Source organism: Gorilla gorilla, chromosome 14 (genome assembly GCF_029281585.2).
Source record: "Gorilla gorilla gorilla isolate KB3781 chromosome 14, NHGRI_mGorGor1-v2.1_pri, whole genome shotgun sequence".
Taxonomy (NCBI): domain Eukaryota; kingdom Metazoa; phylum Chordata; class Mammalia; order Primates; family Hominidae; genus Gorilla; species Gorilla gorilla.
This window is the reverse complement of record NC_073238.2, coordinates 66205714-66225660: the sequence shown is the minus strand read 5'-3', so window position 1 is coordinate 66225660 and position 19947 is coordinate 66205714. Positions and strand designations below refer to the sequence as shown.

The 19947-nt window shown below is 37.6% G+C and overlaps 1 protein-coding gene across 7 annotated transcripts in view; it reads right to left on the bottom strand.

Annotated features, from left to right (window-relative positions):
• Positions 1–19947, bottom strand: part of WDFY2 (WD repeat and FYVE domain containing 2) — a 314549-nt gene that overhangs the window by 53076 nt on the left and 241526 nt on the right. For all 7 annotated transcript variants that reach the window (XM_063697620.1, XM_063697623.1, XM_063697622.1 and 4 more), the window contains one exon: positions 10395–10449. In XM_063697620.1, the coding sequence (XP_063553690.1) occupies positions 10395–10449 (55 nt within the window). The remainder of the gene's footprint in view (positions 1–10394; positions 10450–19947) is intronic.

The following is a 19947-nucleotide window of genomic DNA, read 5'->3' as shown; positions in this document are numbered from 1 at the left end:
TCACGCTGTTGTATAACCATCACCACCTTTCACTCTCTAGAACTTTCTCACCTTCCCAAACTGAAACTCTTTACCCACTAACTCGCCATTTCCCCCTCTCCTGGGCCTTGGTAATCACCATTCTCCTTTCTGTCTCTATGAATTTGATTACAATAAGTATCTCATATATAAGGGGAATCCTTCAGTATTTCTTTTCTTTTTTTTTTTTTTTTGAGATGGAATCTTGCTCTGTCACCCAGGCTGGAGTGCAGTGGTGCAATCTCAGCTCACTGCAACCTCCACCTCCCGGGTTCAAGCAATTACCTTGCATCAGCCTCCCAAGTAGCTGGGATTACAGGCGCACACCACCACGCAGGCTAATTTTTATATTTTAGTAGAGGCTGGTCTTGAACTCCTGGCCTCAGGTGATCCACCCGCCTTGGCCTCCTAAAGTGCCGGGATTACAGGCGTGAGCCACTACGCCCAGCCTTGTCCTTTTCTTGATTGGCTTATTTCACTTAGCATATGTCTTCAAGGTTCATTTGCATGTGTCAGAACTTCCTACCCTTTTACGGTTGAATAATATTCCACTGTATGTATACACCAAACTTATTTATTCATTCATGTGTTGATGGGCATTTAGGTTGCCTCCACCTTTGGGCTATTGTAAACAATGCTGCTATGAACATGGGTGTACATATGTCTGCTTGAGCCTCTGCTTTCATTTCTTCTGGGCATATACCATTAATTTAATTTTGAATGTTAATCCAACACTGTATTACTGAGATAAACGTCACTTGATCATGATGTATTATCTTTTTTACATATTGCTGGATTTTATCCACTGAAATTTTGTTTAGTTTTTTGTACCCATTATCATAAAGAATGATGGCCTATAGTTTTCTTTACTTGTATCATTTTGGTCTAGTTTTGACAAGAGGTAATGTTGATCTAATAGAATGGGCTGGAAAGTCTTTCGCTTCTGCAACTTCTGAAAGAGTCTGTGTAAAGCTTGCATTGCCTCTTCCTTGAATTTTTCATAAAATTCACCAGTAAAGGCATGTGGGCCTGGAGCTTTCTTTGTGGGAAGGTTTTAACTATACATTAAATTCAATTTCATTAGTAGATACAGAACTATTAGGATTATCTATGTCTTTTTTAGTAATCTTTCACAATTTGTATCTTTCAAAGATTTTTAAAATTTCAGTTTTCAAATTTATTAGTATAAAGTTGTTCATAATATTACATATTATCCTTTAAATATACCTAGACTCTGTAGTAATGTCACTTCACTCATTCCTGATATTGATAATTTGCATTTTCTCTTTTTTTTTTCCCCTGTTAACTCTGGCTAAAGATTTGTCAATTTTATTGAGCTTATCAAAACACTAGCTTTTGGATTTCATTGATTTTTCTCTATTTTCTGTTTTCTATTTCATGAACTTCTACTGATCTCTCCTTTTTTCTGCTTAGGAGACTCTTCTTTCTCTGGTATTCTAAGGTGGAAGTCAAAGTCACTGTTAATGAGTCCCTTCTTGTTTTCTAATATAGATGTTTAGTTCTGTAAATTTCTCCTTAAATACTGCTATGGCATCATACCATAAATTCTGGTATATTGTGTTTTCATTTTTATTATTGTTATATTTTAAGTTCTAGGGTACATGTGCCCAATGTGCAGATTTGTTACATATGTATACTTGTGCCATGTTGGTGTGCTGCACCCATTAACTCGTCATTTACATTATTTCTCCTAATGTTATCCCTCCCCCCTCCCCCCACACCACGACAGGCCCCAGCGTGTGATGTTCCTCAACCTGTGTCCAAGTGTTCTCACTGTTCAATTCCCACCTATGAGTGAGAAGATACGGTGCTTGGTTTTCTGTCCTTGCGATAGTTTGCTCAGAATGATGGTTTCCAGCTTCATCCATGTCCCTACAAAGGACATGAACTCATCCTTTTTTATGGCTGCATAGTATTCCATGGTGTATATGTGCCATATTTTCTTAATCCAGTCTATCATTGATGGACATTTGGGTTGGTTCCAAATCTTTGGTATTTGCTATTGTGAATAGTGCCACAATAAACATAAGTGTACATGTGTCTCTATAGCAGGATGATTTATAATCCTTTGGGTATATAACCAGTAATGTAATGGCTGGGTCAAATGGTATTTCTAGATCTAGATCCTTGAGGAATCGCCACACTGTCTTCCACAATGGTTGAACTAGTTTACAGTCCCACCAACAGTGTAAAAGCGTTCCTATTTCTCCACATCCTCTCCAGCACCTGTTGTTTCCTGACTTTTTAATGATCGCCATTCTAACTGGTATGAGATGGTATCTTATTGTGATTTTGTTTTGCATTTCTCTGATGACCAGTGATGATGAGCATTTTTTCATGTGTCTGTTGGCTGCATAAATGTCTTCTTTTGAGAAATGTCTGTTTATATCCTTTGCCCACTTTTTGATGGGGTTGTTTGATTTTTTCTTGTAAATTTTGTTTAAGTTCTTTGTAGATTCTGGGTATTAGCCCTTTGTCAGATGGGTAGATTGTAAAAATCTTCTCCCATTCTGTAGGTTGTCTGTTCACTCTGATGGTAGTTTCTTTTGCTGTGCAGAAGCTCTTTAGTTTAATTAGATCCCGTTTGTCAATTTTGGCTTTTGTTGCCATTGCTTTTGGTGTTTTAGACATGAAGTCCTTGCCCATGCCTATGTCCTGAATGGTATTGCCTAGGTTTTCTTCTAGGGTTTTCATGGTTTTAGGTCTAACATTTAAGTCTTTAATCCATCTTGAATTAATTTTTGTATAAGGTGTAAGGAACGGATCCAGTTTCAGTTTTCTACATATGGCTAGCCAGTTTTCCCAGCACCATTTAGTAAATAGGGAATCCTTTCCCCATTTCTTGTTTTTGTCAGGTTTGTCAAAGATCAGATGGTTGTGGATGTGTGGTATTATTTCCGAGGGCTCTATTCTATTCCATTGATTACACCTCTGTTTTGGTACCACTACCATGCTGTTTTGGGTAACGTAGCCTTGTAGTATAGTTTGAAGTCAGGTAGCGTGATGCCTCCAGCTTTGTTCTTTTGGCTTAGGATTGTCTTGGCAATGCGGGCTCTTTTTTGGTTCCATATGAACTTTTAAAGTAGTTTTTTCCAATTCTGTGAAGAAAGTCATTGGTAGTTTGATGGAGATGGCATTGAATCTATAAATTACCTTGGGCAGTATGGCCATTTTCATGATATTGATTCTTCCTACCCATGAGCATGGAATGTTTTTCCATTTGTTTGTGTCCTCTTTTATTTCGTTGAGCAGTGGTTTGTAGTTCTCCTTGAAGAGGTCCTTCACATCCCTTGTACGTTGGATTCCTAGATATTTTATTTTATTTGAAGCAATTGTGAATGGGAGTTCACTTATGATTTGGCTCTCTGTTTGTCTGTTATTGGTGTATAGGAATGCTTGTGATTTTTGCATATTGATTTTGTATCCTGAGACTTTGCTGAAGTTGCTTATCAGCTTAAGGACACTTTGCGCTGAGACAATGGGGTTTTCTAAATATACAATCATGTCATCTACAAACAGGGATAATTTGACTTCCTCTTTTCCTAACTGAATACCCTTTATTTCTTTCTCCTGCCTAATTGCCCTGGCCAGAACTTCCAACACTACGTTGAACAGGAATGGTGAGAGAGGGCATCCCTGTCTTGTGCCAGTTTTCAAAGGGAATGCTTCCAGTTTTTGCCCATTCAGTACGATATTGGCTGTGGGTTTGTCATAAATAGCTCTTATTATTTTGAGATACGTCCCATCAATACCTAGTTTATTGAGAGTTTTTAGCATGAAGGGCTGTTGAATTTTGTCAAAGGACTTTTCTGCATCTATTGAGATAATCATGTGGGTTTTGTCTTTGGTTCTGTTTATATGATGGATTACGTTTATTGATTTGTGTATGTTGAACCAGCCTTGCATCTCAGGGATGAAGCCTACTTGATCGTGGTGGATAAGCTTTTTGATATGCTGCTGGATTTGGTTTGCCAGTATTTTATTGAGGATTTTTGCAGTGATGTTCATCAGGGATATTGGTCTAAAATTCTCTTTTTTTGTTGTTGTGTCTCTGCCAGGCTTTGGTATCAGGATGATGCTGGCCTCATAAAATGAATTGGGGAGGATTCCCTCTTTTTCTATTGACTGGAATAGTTTCAGAAGGAATGGTACCAGCTCCTCTTAGTATCTCTGGTAGAATTCGGCTGTGAATCCGTCTGGTCCTGGACTTTTTTTGGTTGGTAGCCTATTAATTATTGCCTCAATTTCAGAACCTGTTATTGGTCTATTCAGGGATTCAACTTCTTCCTAGTTTAGTCTTGGGAGGGTGTATGTGTCCAGGAATGTATCCATTTCTTCTAGATTTTCTAGTTTATTTGCATAGAGGTGTTGATAGTATTCTCTGATGGTAGTTTGTATTTCTGTGGGATCGGTGGTGATACCCCCTTTATCATTTTTTATTGCATCTATTTGATTCTTCTCTCTTCTTTATTAGTTTTGCTAGTGGTCTATCAATTTTGTTGATCTTTTCAAAAAAGATCAATTTTTCAATTTTTAAAATAGAAACAGCATCTTGCTATGTTCCCCAGGCTTCAACCCCTGATCCCAAGTGATCCTCCCACCTCCGGAAGCATTGGGTTAACAGGTGTGAACCACTGCACCTGTCCCAGAGATTTTTCTGTTATTAATTCCTACTTCAATTCCATTTTGATCAGAGAACATACTTTGCATGACTTAAATCCTTCCAAATTTACTGAGATTTATTTTATGGCCTAGAATATTGTCTGTCTTGATAAATATTTCTCCATGTACTTGAAAATAATGTATAAATAAAACAAACTTTAGTTGGATAGAATGTTCTACAGATGTCAATGAGAGCAAGTTTGTTGACTGTTTTGTTCAAGTCTGCTGTACTTTACTGATTCTCTGCCTACTTATTCTATCAATTAATATCTTCAATAAATTATTGAAAATATTAAAATTTCTAACTATAACTTGTATCTATCTCTCCCTAAAGTTTCATCAGTTTTGGGGTCACATATTTCAAAACCATGTTATTAGATGCATAAACATTTACGAGTGTTATGGTCTTCTGGCAGACTGGCCCTCATGATACCTTCTTTATCCCTGGTAATGTTCTTTGCTCTGAAATCTATGATATATTTAAAAAGTCACTCCAGTTTTCTTTTGACTAGTATTCTCATTGTATATCATCTTCCTTCCTTTTACTTTTAACCTATTGGTGTCTTTATATGTAAAACACACTTCTTATAGTTTATACTTGGGTCTCACCTTTCACTCAATCTGATACTAACTGCCTTTTAATTGCCTTTAGATCATTTATTTTTAATGTGATTACTGACATTGTTAGGTTTACATCTATTACTGTGTTGTTTTATATTTTTCCACCTGTTCTTTACCCCTTTTTTCCTCTTAGTCTGCTTTTTTTTTAATTAATTGGGAATTACTATATGATTCTACTTTATCTCCTTGGTTTGCCTATTAGCTGTCATTTTTTGATTTGCTGTTTATTTTTATTTTATTCTATTATTTAGAGACAGGGTCTTGCTCTGTTACCCAGGGTAGAGTACAATGGTGCAGGCACAGCTCACTGTAACTTCAAACCCCTGGATTGAAGCAACCCTCCCACCTTAGCCTCCCTAGTAGCTAAGACTACAGGCTAATTGGTATTTTTTTTTTTTTAGAGATGGGGTCTTGCTGTGTTGCCCAGGCTGGTCTCAAACTCCTGGGCTCAAAGGATCCTCCACCTCAGCTTCCCAAAGTGCTGCGATCACAGCTGTCAGCTGCTGTCCCTGGTCCTCAATTTGTTATTTTAATAGTTGTTTTGGGCCAGGAGTGGTGACTCACGCCTGTAATCCCAGCACTTTGGGAGGCCAAGGCAGGTGGATCGCAAATATTCGCTGGGAGTGGTGGCGGGTGCCTGTAATCCCAGCTAGTTGGGAGGCTTGAGGCAGGAGAACTACTTGAACCTGGGGTGTGCCCACAATTGTTTGTGCCACTTCACTCCAGCCTGGGTGACAGAGCAAGACTCAGTCTCCAAAAAAAAAAGTTGTTTTAGGGTTAATAGTATATATCTTTAACTTACCATGGTCTTTCCCTAAGTGCTATTATACCTCTTTGTGTATAGCATTCTAGAACCTACAATAGTATACTTCCATTTCTCCTGATCTTTGTGTTATTGTTGCACATTTTAATTTACATATATTATTAACCCCTTGCTACTTTGTCTTTACTTAAAAGTCAATTGTCTTTTAAAGAGATTCATATAACATATGAAAAAAAACCTTTCAGTTCCCATTTTTAATACTGTTCTTTCTTTTGAGTAGACACATAGTTTCTTTTGGCATCACTTTCTTTTTCCCTGAAGGACTTCCCTTAACATTTCATTTAGTGAAGGTCTATGAATGATGAATTCTTTTTGTTTTTGTGTGTCCAAAAAAATGCTTATTTTACTGAAGTTTTTGAAAGACACTTTCTCTGGGTATATAATTCTATGTTGGAAGTTTTTTCTTCTTTTAGTACTTTAAAAATGTGCTGGCACAGTGGTTCTTGCCTGTAATCACAGTACTTTGGGAGGCCAAGGTTGGTGGACTGCTTGAGCTTAGGAGTTCGAGACCAGCCTGGGCAACATGGCAAAACCTCATCTCTACAAAAAATATAAAACTTAGTCAGGTGTGGTGGCATATGCCTGTAGTCCCAGCTACTTGGGAGGTGAGGCAGGAGTACTGCTTGAGCCCAGGAGCCAGAGGTTGCAGTGAGTTGAGATCACACCACTGCACTCTAGCCTGGGCAACTGATTGAGACCCTGTCTCCCTGCTGCCCAAAAGAAAAAATAACTTTAAAAATGTTGTTCCATAGACATCAAATCCATCTGCCACTCCACTAATCTGTCTGTGTCTAATATTCTACCCACTGATTTTTTATTTCAATGACTATATTTTCCTATCTAAAAGTTCTATCTGGTTCTCTTAAAAATCTCCCTGTTTTTTCCATAATCGTTTTATTTCCTTGTTGTTCCTGAAACTTTTTTCTTCAATCATTTAACATATTATGTTATGGCTTCTTTTGCTTTGTTGATCATTATCTAAGATTCTTGGTACTCCAATCATCCCGTTTGTGATATCTGCTAATATTTACTCATGGTGGATTGATTGCTTGTTAGTTTTACAATTTAAAAAAAATGAAGAATTCATCTTAAGCAGTGCTTGTTTTTGTTGTAGGGCCTTTGTGAAATTCGTCTAACTGAAAAGAGCTTGCATTCATTTCTAGCAAGTAACCGTGGGGTCTTATGGGCCAAGGACCAACTTTATGTTAATTTCTTAACATGGAGTTCCAGCATGTTATAACTGGTTAAAATTTATATTCCAAACTCAAAAGTTTTCAGTTCAGGTTTTGATTTATCGAGGTAAAATTCCATCCTCTATCCAGAGTTGGGGTCAGGAATAAATTTCCTTGTAGTCTTCAGGGCCAATTAGTGGAAAGTCTTGTTCCTCTTTTTATGGGGGTACAGTCCTTTATGAGATTCAGCCTTTTATGGAAATCTCAGTTCCAATTTTTCATCTCACTCAGGCCCTAGGCCTTATTTCTTGTCCCCAAGTGCATGTTCATACACAAGTATCTATCTCTTACTGGTTCTCCATCTCTCCAAGACAGCTGCAATGACAGATTATACGTGTATCACTCTGAGTTTTAGTTCTCTCTTTGGTTCTGGCTCATAGAAATTTTTTTATTTGTATCTCCCATGAGCCTAGTATTGTATTAAGAAGAATGACAAAAACAACAAGAAGTGTCACTTTATCATTATCTCCAGGAATTTGTGGAGAATAGGTTTCCATAGTACTCTAGTTATCAATTTTTTGTAATCCTCTGTAGATAAAATGAACTTATATGAAATATTAAGAGACTCAAAGAATAATGGCATATGAAGAGAAGTTTCTAGAGATATGCTCATTATACGTATACCTGTGAGGCCAAACATTATTTTAACAAAGACATAGGAAATGGCATGTTATGCTTATACATTTAAGAAAAACACAAAATTAGTCAGAAATTAATATATTTAATGACAACTGGGATTTCTAAATATCTTGGTAAGCTGAGGTGATGGGCTAAATAAAATGAGACTGTGAATAACAGGATGTAAAGTCCAGCATTTAGGCTAAAAACAAAAATAAAAACAAGAAACAGCTTCAAAAGTACTGAAGATATAGCTTTAAAATAACTCAATACATTTTAAAATAACTAAAAGAGTATAATTGGATTGTTGGTGACATGAAGGATAAATACTTGAGGCGACAGATACCCCATCTACCCTTACGTGATTATTATGTATTTCATGCCTCTATCAAAATGTCACATACACCCCATAAATATATATACCTACTATCTACCCACAAAAATTAAAAATTAAAAAAAAAAAACAAAGAAAAAAACAAACAATTCAAGTGAGAACTGTGGAGGAGCTTGAGTTGATTGCTCCATATGAGCCCACAGTGTAAAATGGCTGCCAGAAATTCACCCTATATAAGAACAGTGCTCAGGAAAAGAGAGAAGGGAAATATAATTTTGTACTTATCAGATTACATGCATGTATTAGTTACCTATTGCTGTGTAACAGATTACCCCAAAACTTAGTGCCTTAAAACAGTAAATGTTAATTATCTCAGAGTCTGAAGTATTGCTGCAGTTTAGCTGCATGCCTCTGTCAAAAAGTCTCTCACAGGATGGAATCAAGGTGTGGAATGCAACTGTAGTCTCATCTGAAACCTTGATGGGGAGAATCTGCTTCCGAACTCTCTTACGTAGTACTGGCTGGATTCAGTTCCTTGTGGGCTATTAAACTAGGGTGTCAGTCCCTTACTGGCTGTTGACAAGGCCTCCCTCAGTTCCTCAGCACGTGGGCTTCTCCACAGAGCAGCTCACAACATGGCAGCTGGCTTTCATCAGAGCAAGCACACAAAAGCACAGAGTGGGCAAACAAGGTGGAAGTTTTGGTATCTTTGTAACCTAATCTCAGAAGTGATATCCATCACTTGCCATATTCTAGGTCTAGCCCACACTGGAGGTACAGGGTAAATTCCAGGAGGCAATGATCATTAGGAACCATCTTAAAGGTTACCTACCACAAGGTATCATATTTTCAAATGGTCTTAAATGTACCATATGATATCCCAAATATGTGACCAAGCCAATTAAAAAAATTTTTTTAAGTAATGTATTTTTAAAACTTGATAAATAATAATTGCATATATTTATAGGATACATGTAAAAACTGTTTTAAAGAATAAAGGCTCAGGTAACTTAAAATAAAAATTACAGATGTAAAATATATAGGCTGGAAAAGAGAAGTGAGAGCAGAACACTCAAGATTGAAACAGGAGACAGAAGGGTAGGGGCAGAAACTTTCACTGCTGTTTTAAAATAACTGAAAGATTGTCATGTGTAAGAGAGACTACTCAGTTTCTGTAGGTCCAACAGGCTAAGCAAACGCCAATAGAGGAACATTTAGCACTTATCACACAATGTTTTAATGGCCTGCTTACCATCCGTATCCTCTCCATGATTATAAACTGCTTATGCATAGATACTATTGTCTGGTTCACTATTACAATTCTGTCACTAGAACACAATAGACACTCAATAAATATTTGATGAATGATATGTGAGAAAATTAAAGAATAAAGACAAATAAATTTTAGCTCCAAATTTTAAAATAAAGAACTTAATGCTTAGAATTTTCCAAAATCATAATGGTTCCTGTGTCTCTGGAGGTACTAAAGTAGAGGCTGGATGATCATCCTCTCATTAAAGGCGAGTCAAGAGAATTGGATGAAATGACCTCTAAGTGTTAAAAGGTCTACCTCAAACTTTCTGGTTGCACAACATTGTTAGTCTGAATAAAGAAATCCCTTCCAAAAATTGTTGTCAGATGGCCTGTCAATGTTGAAGACATGATAAAACCACAATTCTTCCCCTTGGACAACACACTCTGAGCACTTTTAAAACATTTAACCAAATACAAGATGAGTCCTATTAAGGCAGCTTTTTACTGGACCCACTTTCTAAACCTGCTGTACTGTTGAAAAGCAGCATGGTATAGTAGGAAGACAAAGGCTGTGGGTTTGGGAGTCAAGCTGACCTGATCTGGCTCTGCACTTAATTAGAACCCCAGGCAAGCCACCCAACCTCATTGGGCCTCAGTTTCTTAATTCAAAACACAGGGATAACATTCACTCAAAAGGTTGCTCTGTTTTGTTTCCCTGATGATTGTAAAGTATGTATTCTCTTGTGGCAGTGAAAACCACCAAGAAGTATTTTAGAATCTGGGTAATGAAGGTACTCCTCTCACTCCCTACCTTGATAGTTTTTCACAGGAGTCATCTTGTTATAATCTTCTGACAATATAAACTCCTGTAAAAGAAAAGAAAAATATTAAACAAAAATAAATTCTTTAAGTGAATGACTATATTTGGTAAAACCAGATTGAATAAAGCAAATTGTCATGACGATTACATCCAACATTAGTATTTTGCCCATCAACTCAGAATTTTTGTACCCTTTTAAAAGTAACAATCAAAATTATGATCCAATGCAGTTATCATAATTTTACCTTATAAGTGTTGACATTTTGTGTATGCACAAGAAGAAAACCAGATCAGTTCAGCATCTTGATACTGGTCAATTTTGAAGATAAACCTAATTCAAAATATTTTTCTTTCAAGGGTGCCACAGCTAAAAATTTGCAAGGCTCTAACCAGTAAGGAAATGGATGGCATTTCTGCTAAAGAAATAAATTAGATATTTTAAAGATTTTTCTTCTAAGATTAGTAATTTATTTCCCCTTACTTACTATAAGCATCTGAAGGTTGCATCTTACTCATCCCTGTATCCCCAGGACACCGGGCACAGTACCTTGGCACAGTAGGTAATTAATAATGGTCACACAAAGGCACTTCTCAATGTAATGAGATTAGTCTGAATGTCAAATTTACTGAAAAAATCAGTTTCTGTATCGCGCATTATATATACCCTTTGTGGGGACACATAAGTGTCTGTTGTTTCACCCATGCATCTGCGTATACAGTGACCTGTATGTAGAAGCTGATTGTTTATGAGATCCAGCCAGGTTTTGAGTCCTTAGACTTCATTCAAATGCAAAATATCCAGGTATTCTTTAAGAGTATATTATAAAACATAAGGAAAGCTGCAAAGTATAATAAATTGATGCCTTCATCTGAGTTTAGAAACAACACAATTAATCTTTTCAAAATATTTGGAAGCATACAGGATTTTTCTTTGATAACTTAAAAAAAGGGGGATGGGAAGACAGACACCTAAATGCCTTACTTGCTATCCGGGTCTTCCTGAGTTTAGTAGTTTGTGTAATTTTTTAGAAGGAAATATTATTTTATTGTGATAAACATCACAAAGGTAAAGCAGGAGATGATGTGAGAGAATATGCAAAGCAATGAAGTTCCTTTGCTTATTCATTTTTCTATTCCAGCCCCCTTTAAGAAGCTTATCTACAAATGAATTTTCTTCACCATGATTTTCTCAGTAATAACATTATTCAACTTGTCACTTTAAAAATTCATATAATTATTTCTTCAAGGAGTGGCACTACATCCACTTCTTGTTTTGGAAGAGTTAGACCTACAACTGGACACAGCAGATTAATTTTTTTTCTTTTTTTTTTTGACAGAGTCTTGCTCTGTTGCCCGGTTGGAGTGCAGTGGTGCGATCCTGGCTCACTGCAACCTCTGCCTCCCAGGTTCAAGTAATTCTCCTGCCTCAGCCTCCCTAGTAGCTGGGATTATAGGTGCGTGCCACCATGCGCAGCTAATTTTTGTATTTTTAGTAGACATGGGGTTTCACCATGTTGGCCAGGCTGGTCTTGAACTCCTGACCTCAGGTGATCCGCCCGCCTCGGCCTCCCAAAGTGCTGGGATTACAGGTGTGCACCACTGCACCTGGCCAGAGCAGACTAATTTTTAAAGAAGTAAAGTAGCTGGCCTATAAAGTGCTTATAGTGTGGGTAAGGAAACCTGGGAGGTACCTAAGCAACAATTCACTAGCAACTTTTAATCACAGGCAACAGGACCTTGACCCTGACCCCCAACTTTACAGGGTCCCAAATATCGTGACACATACACAAATAAATTTATTAAAGACAACTGTTATCTGGCCAAGTGTTTTCTGAGTTCATATTGTTCATATTATTTTGAATATACTGAAATGGTTCTCTGACCTGGTCAAAAGATACCTCAATTCCTTTCAAAACAATGTAAGGTATAAAATAACACAACGTAATAGAGGTTTGCATTTAGGATTTAATATATACATTAAAAATAAAATTACCAGTTCACTGCATTGGTAAACCTAATTTCTTGGTCATTTATTTTTCCTATGATAATAAAAACATATAATTATGGAGAAAATTTATATTTTGTCAGCTTTTGTTATTACTTTTTTTTTTTTTTTTTTTGAGATGGAATCTTGCTCTGTCACCCAGGCTGGAGTGCAGTGGCGTGATCCTGGCTCACTGCAACCTCCACCTCCTGGGTTCAAGTGATTCTCCTGCCTCAGCCTCCTGAGTAGCTGAGACTACAGGTACGTGCCACCATGCCTGGCTAACTTTTGTATTTTTAGTGGAGACAGGTTTCACCATGTTGGTCAGGCTGGTCTCGAACTCCTGACCTCGTGATCCGCCTGCCTCGGGTTCCGAAAGTGCTGGGATTACAGGCGTGAGCCACCACACCCAGCCTTGTTATTACTTTTTTGATCATAGAAACACAATATACTACACTAAGAAATGTAAGAAAAATAAACACTAAAAATCCCTTGTGATACCATTTCTCAAAGATAAGCATTATGGAACGTACAGTTGTAATAATGTATAATAAAACAAAACATTAAAACTACTTGGCAATGCTGTTTTCTTTTCACAGTTCATGCATACAATTCCACATGAGTACATACTCATCAACCTCATTCTTTTTGATGACTGCATAGGATGTAGTATAACCTTTCTTTTTTTTTTTTTTTTTTTTTGAGACAGAGCTTCGCTCTTGTTGCCCAGGCTGGAGTGCAATGGTGCGATCTCAGCCCACCGCAACCTCCACCTCCTGGGTTCAAGCGATTCTCCTACCTCAGCCTCACGAGTAGTTGGGATTACAGGCATGCGCCACCACGCCCGGCTAATTTATTGTATTTTTAGTAGAGACAGGGTTTCCCCATGTTGGTCAGGCTGGTCTTGAACCCCCGACCTCAGGTGATCTGCCTGTCTCGGCCTCCCAAAGTGCTGGGATTACAGGCATGAGCCACCATGCCTGACCATAATATTACTTTAATATTTCTTTATTGATGAGTCTTTGTTTCTAGTTTTCCTTACTGAAAATATTACATTAAATGTATTATATCTTTATATGTCTCCAGCAGTATTTCTATAAAATAAAAGTCCAAGAAGAATTGTTGGATCAGAGAGTATGACCATTGAAATTTTGATAGACATGGCCAAATTGAGTTTTTAAAAGATTTTATCTGTTAATACTCACGAACAATTAAAATGTAAAGGTTTGGCTGCAATTACTTTGTTAGGATTGACCAACCAAAGTTCAAAAGAAATTAGATCAAAGATATACACATTTGAAATATTTTGGATAAAATAGTTTCTATTCCTTCTTTTTTATTATTTCTATCCTTCCTTCTTTCCATTCAGCTGTCCACCCATCTATCACTTAGTTGTTTTTAATGCTCACTGTAATACCTCAAACAATACAGGATATACAAGCAAAAAGCTAACAACTGTCTTCACCTTCAATCTCACCCTTGTGAGGCAACCAATGTTAACAGTCTGGCGTATCCCTCCATGTCTTTTTTTTAAACCCTTATACAAACATATATGAACATATATACTTTTTTTGTCGTATAAAAACAGGATCACATTATAGATATTATTCTGTAACTTTCTGTTTTCACCTAAAATACAGAAGAGCACTATTTTCCAGAAGCACGTAGTTCTAACTTATTCTTTCTGATGGCTGTATAATATTCCATAAAATGGATATGCCAAACTTTATTCAAGTACTTCACATTTTAAGTGGACATTCCATTTGTCTGCTATAATTTACAATCATAGCAATACTTTGAGAAAGGTCTTTGCAAGTATATCCATATGAACTAATGTCTATGTAGAAGATATGCTGGCTCAAATATTATGTACATTTAATGTCTTAATAAACACCGCCAGATTACTTTCCAGGAAGCATGCAGCCATGCACTTTCTCACCTACCCCCATCTTCATTTGACAGCATATTTTCCCACATCTTATCAGCATTGGATGCTATTCATCTTTTCAATTTTTGCCAAACTGATGTGTGAAACAAGAGGGTATCTCATTGTGGTTTATGTTCATTACACTATGAGCTGGATAACTTTTTGGTTATTGGCTATTTTCATTCATTTCTTGTTTTATGAATTTTCTGTTCAAATTCTGCTGTAGCCTGGTTCTCTGAAAAACAGCGTGAAGCAAAGCGTAAGTCTAATGCTTTATTTGAAGGTGCAATATCGGCAGCAGTAAGTGAGGGTAAAGCAAAGCAAAGCGGAGAAAGATGGTGATGCATTACCAAGCTCGCCTGAGTTTCACAAGATGCCCAGCTGCTTCTCCAGCATTCAGGAAGTCTCTGGACAGACAGAAGTGAAACACCAGGTTTTGGAAAAATCCACTGAAGGGAGGGATGGAGAGGGAATTTATCTGCCATCTGTCTCCCATATCCCTTTGCATTTTAATCATAGCTCCACATGAATCTAATTTCTCCCTCCTTGTAGAAAGTTGTACCACCTAGCCCTGTTGCAGCCACTGGGGAAGTCAGATCTGTGGCCTTGCAGAGCTGTGCTTCATGTAATTCAGAAGTAGCAGGGGAACCAGATCCTCTGGGCTTTGGCCTCAGGGTGGAACAAGGTGCCAAGAGAGCCCAGGAAACAAGTACAATCAAGAAAATCTGAGGCAGTATATATGATATGGTCCAGGCATATCCTTTTGTTCTTTTTGTCTATTGCATTTGTAATTGTCTTACTAAATTGTAGAAATTCTTTGATTATTAGGGATAGTTATCCTTTGTTTAATATGTGAATTGACAGTATTTTCTCTCCTAATAGTCTGCCTTTGAATTTTATTAAATCTTTCGTAGTACTGAAATGTTTTATTTTTTTTACTTAACAAACAACCATGGCATTATGAGTTAAAATTGCATTATATCTTTTAAGTTTTAATTTGGGAAGGAATAATATTTTAACTGTAATATACTCAAGTACTTATATACAATTTTTCCTTAATAGTTTAAATGGCATTTCCCCCAACCCCATTTCAATTTTCAACGAATTACTTCTCACACATAATGAAAATAGCTATTGGTTTTGGGATACACATGTATTAATAGCACTAGTATGCTATTGCAGCATTTAACACGGTATTTGTTGTTGACTTACCTAAACCCTGACCAAGATTAGGTAATCACTGCTATTTTAGTTTTATCTGGAATTTTTAAGAGTAGCTGCCAAATTTAATTAAATTGAATGGAATTTGTTTTTGATATCTATTAAACAAAATTTGTTAAAATCCTTCAATTTATAAAAGTAATTGATTATTGTTAAACAGTTTTCTGATACTGACCCATTCTTAACTTCTTGAAAGAATTCAAACTTGCCCTGATGTATTCTTCCTTTGATACACTACTGGATTTGATATGCAATATTCAATAAGAATTTTTACATATACATTTAAGATTATTATTGGTCTATAGTTTTCCATTTTGGTGCTATCTTCATTGGGTTCTGGTTTAAAGATAGCAAAGCACGGTGGTTAACAGCTTGGGCACTGGAACCAAATTGTCCAGTTTAAATCCGAGCTAAAACACATACTTGTTAAATGATCTTGACAAGTTGCTCAAGAGCTCTGTGCTTCACTTTCCTTCTGTGTACTAGCCTCATAAGACTGTATGAGGACTGAGTTATTATTTATAAAGCATTTTAAAGCAGTGCCTGTCACATAATAAGTACTCTATGAGAGCTAATTTTAAAAAATGGATTAAGAAGCTTTTCTTTAAATCTTTTGGAAGATATTGAACAATTATAATTGAAGAATTAGAATTCAGCTTCTTAAGCTTTTCCCCGTGTATACACAAAAACACATACAATTGGAATAGTAGTACTACTGATGATGTTTTGTAGCTCTCCTTTTTAACTTAACACTATTAGATGGGCATTTCTCATGTCACTACCTATTTTTTGAAACAGTGAATTTTAATGGCTACATAATATCCCATTGGAAGGCAATAAAGAATTTTACCTAATTAGTCTTTAACTGTTACATTTCATTTTTTTTTTTTTTTTTTTGAGGCAGGATCTTGCTTTGTCACCCAGGCTGGAGTATAGTGGCGTGAACACAGCTCACTGCAGCCTCAACCTCCTAAGCTCAAATGATCATCCCACCTCAGCCTCCTGAGTAGCTGGGACTACAGGCACAAGCCACCACACCTGGCTAATTTTTGTATTTTTTGTAGAGACGGCGTTTTACCACGTTACCCAGGCTGCTCTTGAACTCCTGAGCTCCAGCAATCTGCCTGCCTCAGCCTTCTGAAAGTGCTGGGATTATAGGCGTGAGTCACTGCATCCGGTCTGTTACATTTCTAAGACACCAATGTTTTATTATTATAAAAACAGGAATATCCTTATGAATAATCTTTGTGTATATTTATGATTATTTTCTTTGGATGGTTTTCTAGAAACGAAACTATTGACATAAAGGAAAAATATTTCTAAAGCTCTGAATATTACCAATATTTTTTCTAAACAGTTTGTGCCAATTTATATCCTTTCCATTAGTATTCTAGAGTGCCTACTTTATTTAATTCTAGCTGATACGTATATTCTAAAATTACTACAACTTAGATAAAAATAGAATTAAAACATTTTAACACCTTAAAATGTTTACTGGCCCTTAGTATTTCCTCTTTCATGACTTTTCTATCTACAGGATTTTATTGTTTTTCTTATCTATTTGCATACGATTGTCATGGACTGAGGATATTTTCCTTTCTCTGTCATATTCCACGGAACTATTTGTTGCTTTTAAAAAACTGTATTTAAGTAGATTCTCTTAATGCTGGGAAGTTCTGCATTTTATGTAGTTAAATATAATAATATTTTCGTTTATGACTTCCATTCTTTTAAGCTTACAACATTCTTCTTGATAGATTGTTTATAAATGTCCAGTCAACTGACTTCTAGTTTTTCTTTTTCTTTTTTAAGGCTTTACTTACATGTAATGCTGCTTCATGCTCCTGGAATTAATTTTGGTATAAGACAAGAGGTGCGAATTAAAATCGATCTTTTTCTTAAAAGCAAACCAACTGCTCCAGCACCATTTGTTTAATAACTTTTCCCATTCACACTGATTTGTGGTCATCTTTACCATATTTTATTTGCTTTCAATGAACTGAGTCTGTCTGGGGGTTCTCCAACCCTGTTTTATTCCTTTGCCAGAACCAAAATGATTTAATTATAGTAGATACAACTTATATGTTAATATAAAGGCTATGTGCTCCTAAATTCTTTTCTTAAAGAAAAATGTAGCTAGATGAACATAAATAATCTTTTTAATAGCAAAAAAGAAAAATCACATTAACAATTTTGATTGGGGGCTGGAGCCAAGATGGCCGAAAAGGAACAGCTCCGGTCTACAGCTCCCAGCGTCAGCGACGCAGAAGATGGGTGATTTCTGCATTTCCATCTGAGGTACTGGGTTCTTCTCACTAGGGAGTGCCAGACAGTGGGTACAGGATAGTGGGTGCAGCGCACCCTGCGTTAGCCGAAGCAGGGCGAAGCACTGCCTCACTCGGGAAGCGCAAGGGGTCAGGGAGTTCCCTTTCCCAGTCAAAGAAAGGGGTGACAGATGGCACCTGGAAAATCGGGTCACTCCCACCCCAATACTGCGCTTTTCCGATGGGCTTAAAAAACGGCGCACCAGGAGATTATATCCTGCACCTGGCTCGGAGGGTCCTACGCCCACGGAGTCTCGCTGATTGCTAGCACAGCAGTCTGAGATCAAACTGCAAGGTGGCAGCAAGGCTGGGGGAGGGGCGCCCACCATTGCCCAGGCTTGCTTAGGTAAACAAAGCAGCCCGGAAGCTCCAACTGGATGGAGCCCACCACAGCTCAAGGAGGCCTGCCTGCCTCTGTAGGCTCCACCTCTGGGGGCAGACAAACAAAAAGACAGCAGTAACCTCTGCAGACTTAAATGTCCCTGTCTGACAGCTTTGAAGAGAGCAGTGGTTCTCCCAGCACACAGCTAGAGATCTGAGAATGGACAGACTGCCTCCTCAAGTGGGTCCCTGACCCCTGACCCCCGAGCAGCCTAACTGGGAGGCACCCCCTAGTAGGGGCAGACTGACACCTCACACGGCCGGGTACTCCTCGGAGACAAAACATCCAGAGGAACGATCAGACAGCAGCATTCCCGGTTCATGAAAATCTGCTGTTCTCCAGCCATCGCTGCTGGTACCTAGGCAAACAGGGTCTGGAGTGGACCTCCAGCAAACTCTAACAGACCTACAGCTGAGGGTCCTGTCTGTCAGAAGGAAAACTAACAAACAGAAAGGACATCCACACCAAAAACCCATCTGTACATCACCATCATCAAAGATCAAAAGTAGATAAAACCACAAAGATGGGGAAAAAACAGAGCAGAAAAACTGGAAACTCTAAAAAGCAGAGCACCTCTCCTCCTCCAAAGGAATGCAGCTCCTCACCAGCAACGGAACAAAGCTGGACGGAGAATGACTTTGACGAGCTGAGAGAAGAAGGCTTCAGACGATCAAACTACTCCAAGCTACAGAAGGAAATTCAAACCAAAGGCAAAGAAATTGAAAACTTTGAAAAAAATTTAGACGAATGTATAACTAGAATAACCAATACAGAGAAGTGCTTAAAGGAGCTGATGGAGCTGAAAGCCAAGGCTCGAGAACTACATGAAGAATGCAGAAGCCTCAAGAGCCGATGCGATCAACTGGAAGAAAGGGTATCAGTGACGGAAGATGAAATGAATGAAATGAAGTGAGAAGAGCAGTTTAGAGAAAAAAGAATAAAAAGAAACGAACAAAGCCTCCAAGAAATATGGGACTATGTGAAAAGACCAAATCTACGTCTGATTGGTGTACCTGAAAGTGACGGGGAAAATGGAACCAAGTTGGAAAACACTCTGCAGGATATTATCCAGGAGAACTTCCCCAATCTAGCAAGGCAGGCCAACATTCAGATTCAGGAAATACAGAGAACGCCACAAAGATACTCCTCAAGAAGAGCAACTCCAAGACACATAATTGTCACATTCACCAAAGTTGAAATGAAGGAAAAAATGTTAAGGGCAGCCAGAGACAAAGGTCGGGTTACCCACAAAGGGAAGCCCATCAGACTAACAGCGGATCTCTCGGCAGAAACTATAAGCCAGAAGAGGCTGGGGGCCAATATTCAACATTCTTAAAGAAAAGAATTTTCAACCCAGAATTTCATATCCAGCCAAACTAAACTTCATAAGTGAAGGAGAAATAAAATCCTTTACAGACAAGCAAATGCTGAGAGATTTTGTCACCACCAGGCCTGCCCTAAAAGAGCTCCTGAAGGAAGCACTAAACATGGAAAGGAACAACCAGTACCAGCCACTGCAAAATCATGCCAAATTGTAAAGACCATCGAGGCTAGGAAGAAACTGCATCAAGTAACGAGCAAAATAACCAGCTAACATCATAATGACAGGATCAAATTCACACATAACAATATTAACTTTAAATGTAAATGGACTAAATGCTCCAATTAAAAGACACAGACTGGCAAACTGGATAAAGAGTCAAGAC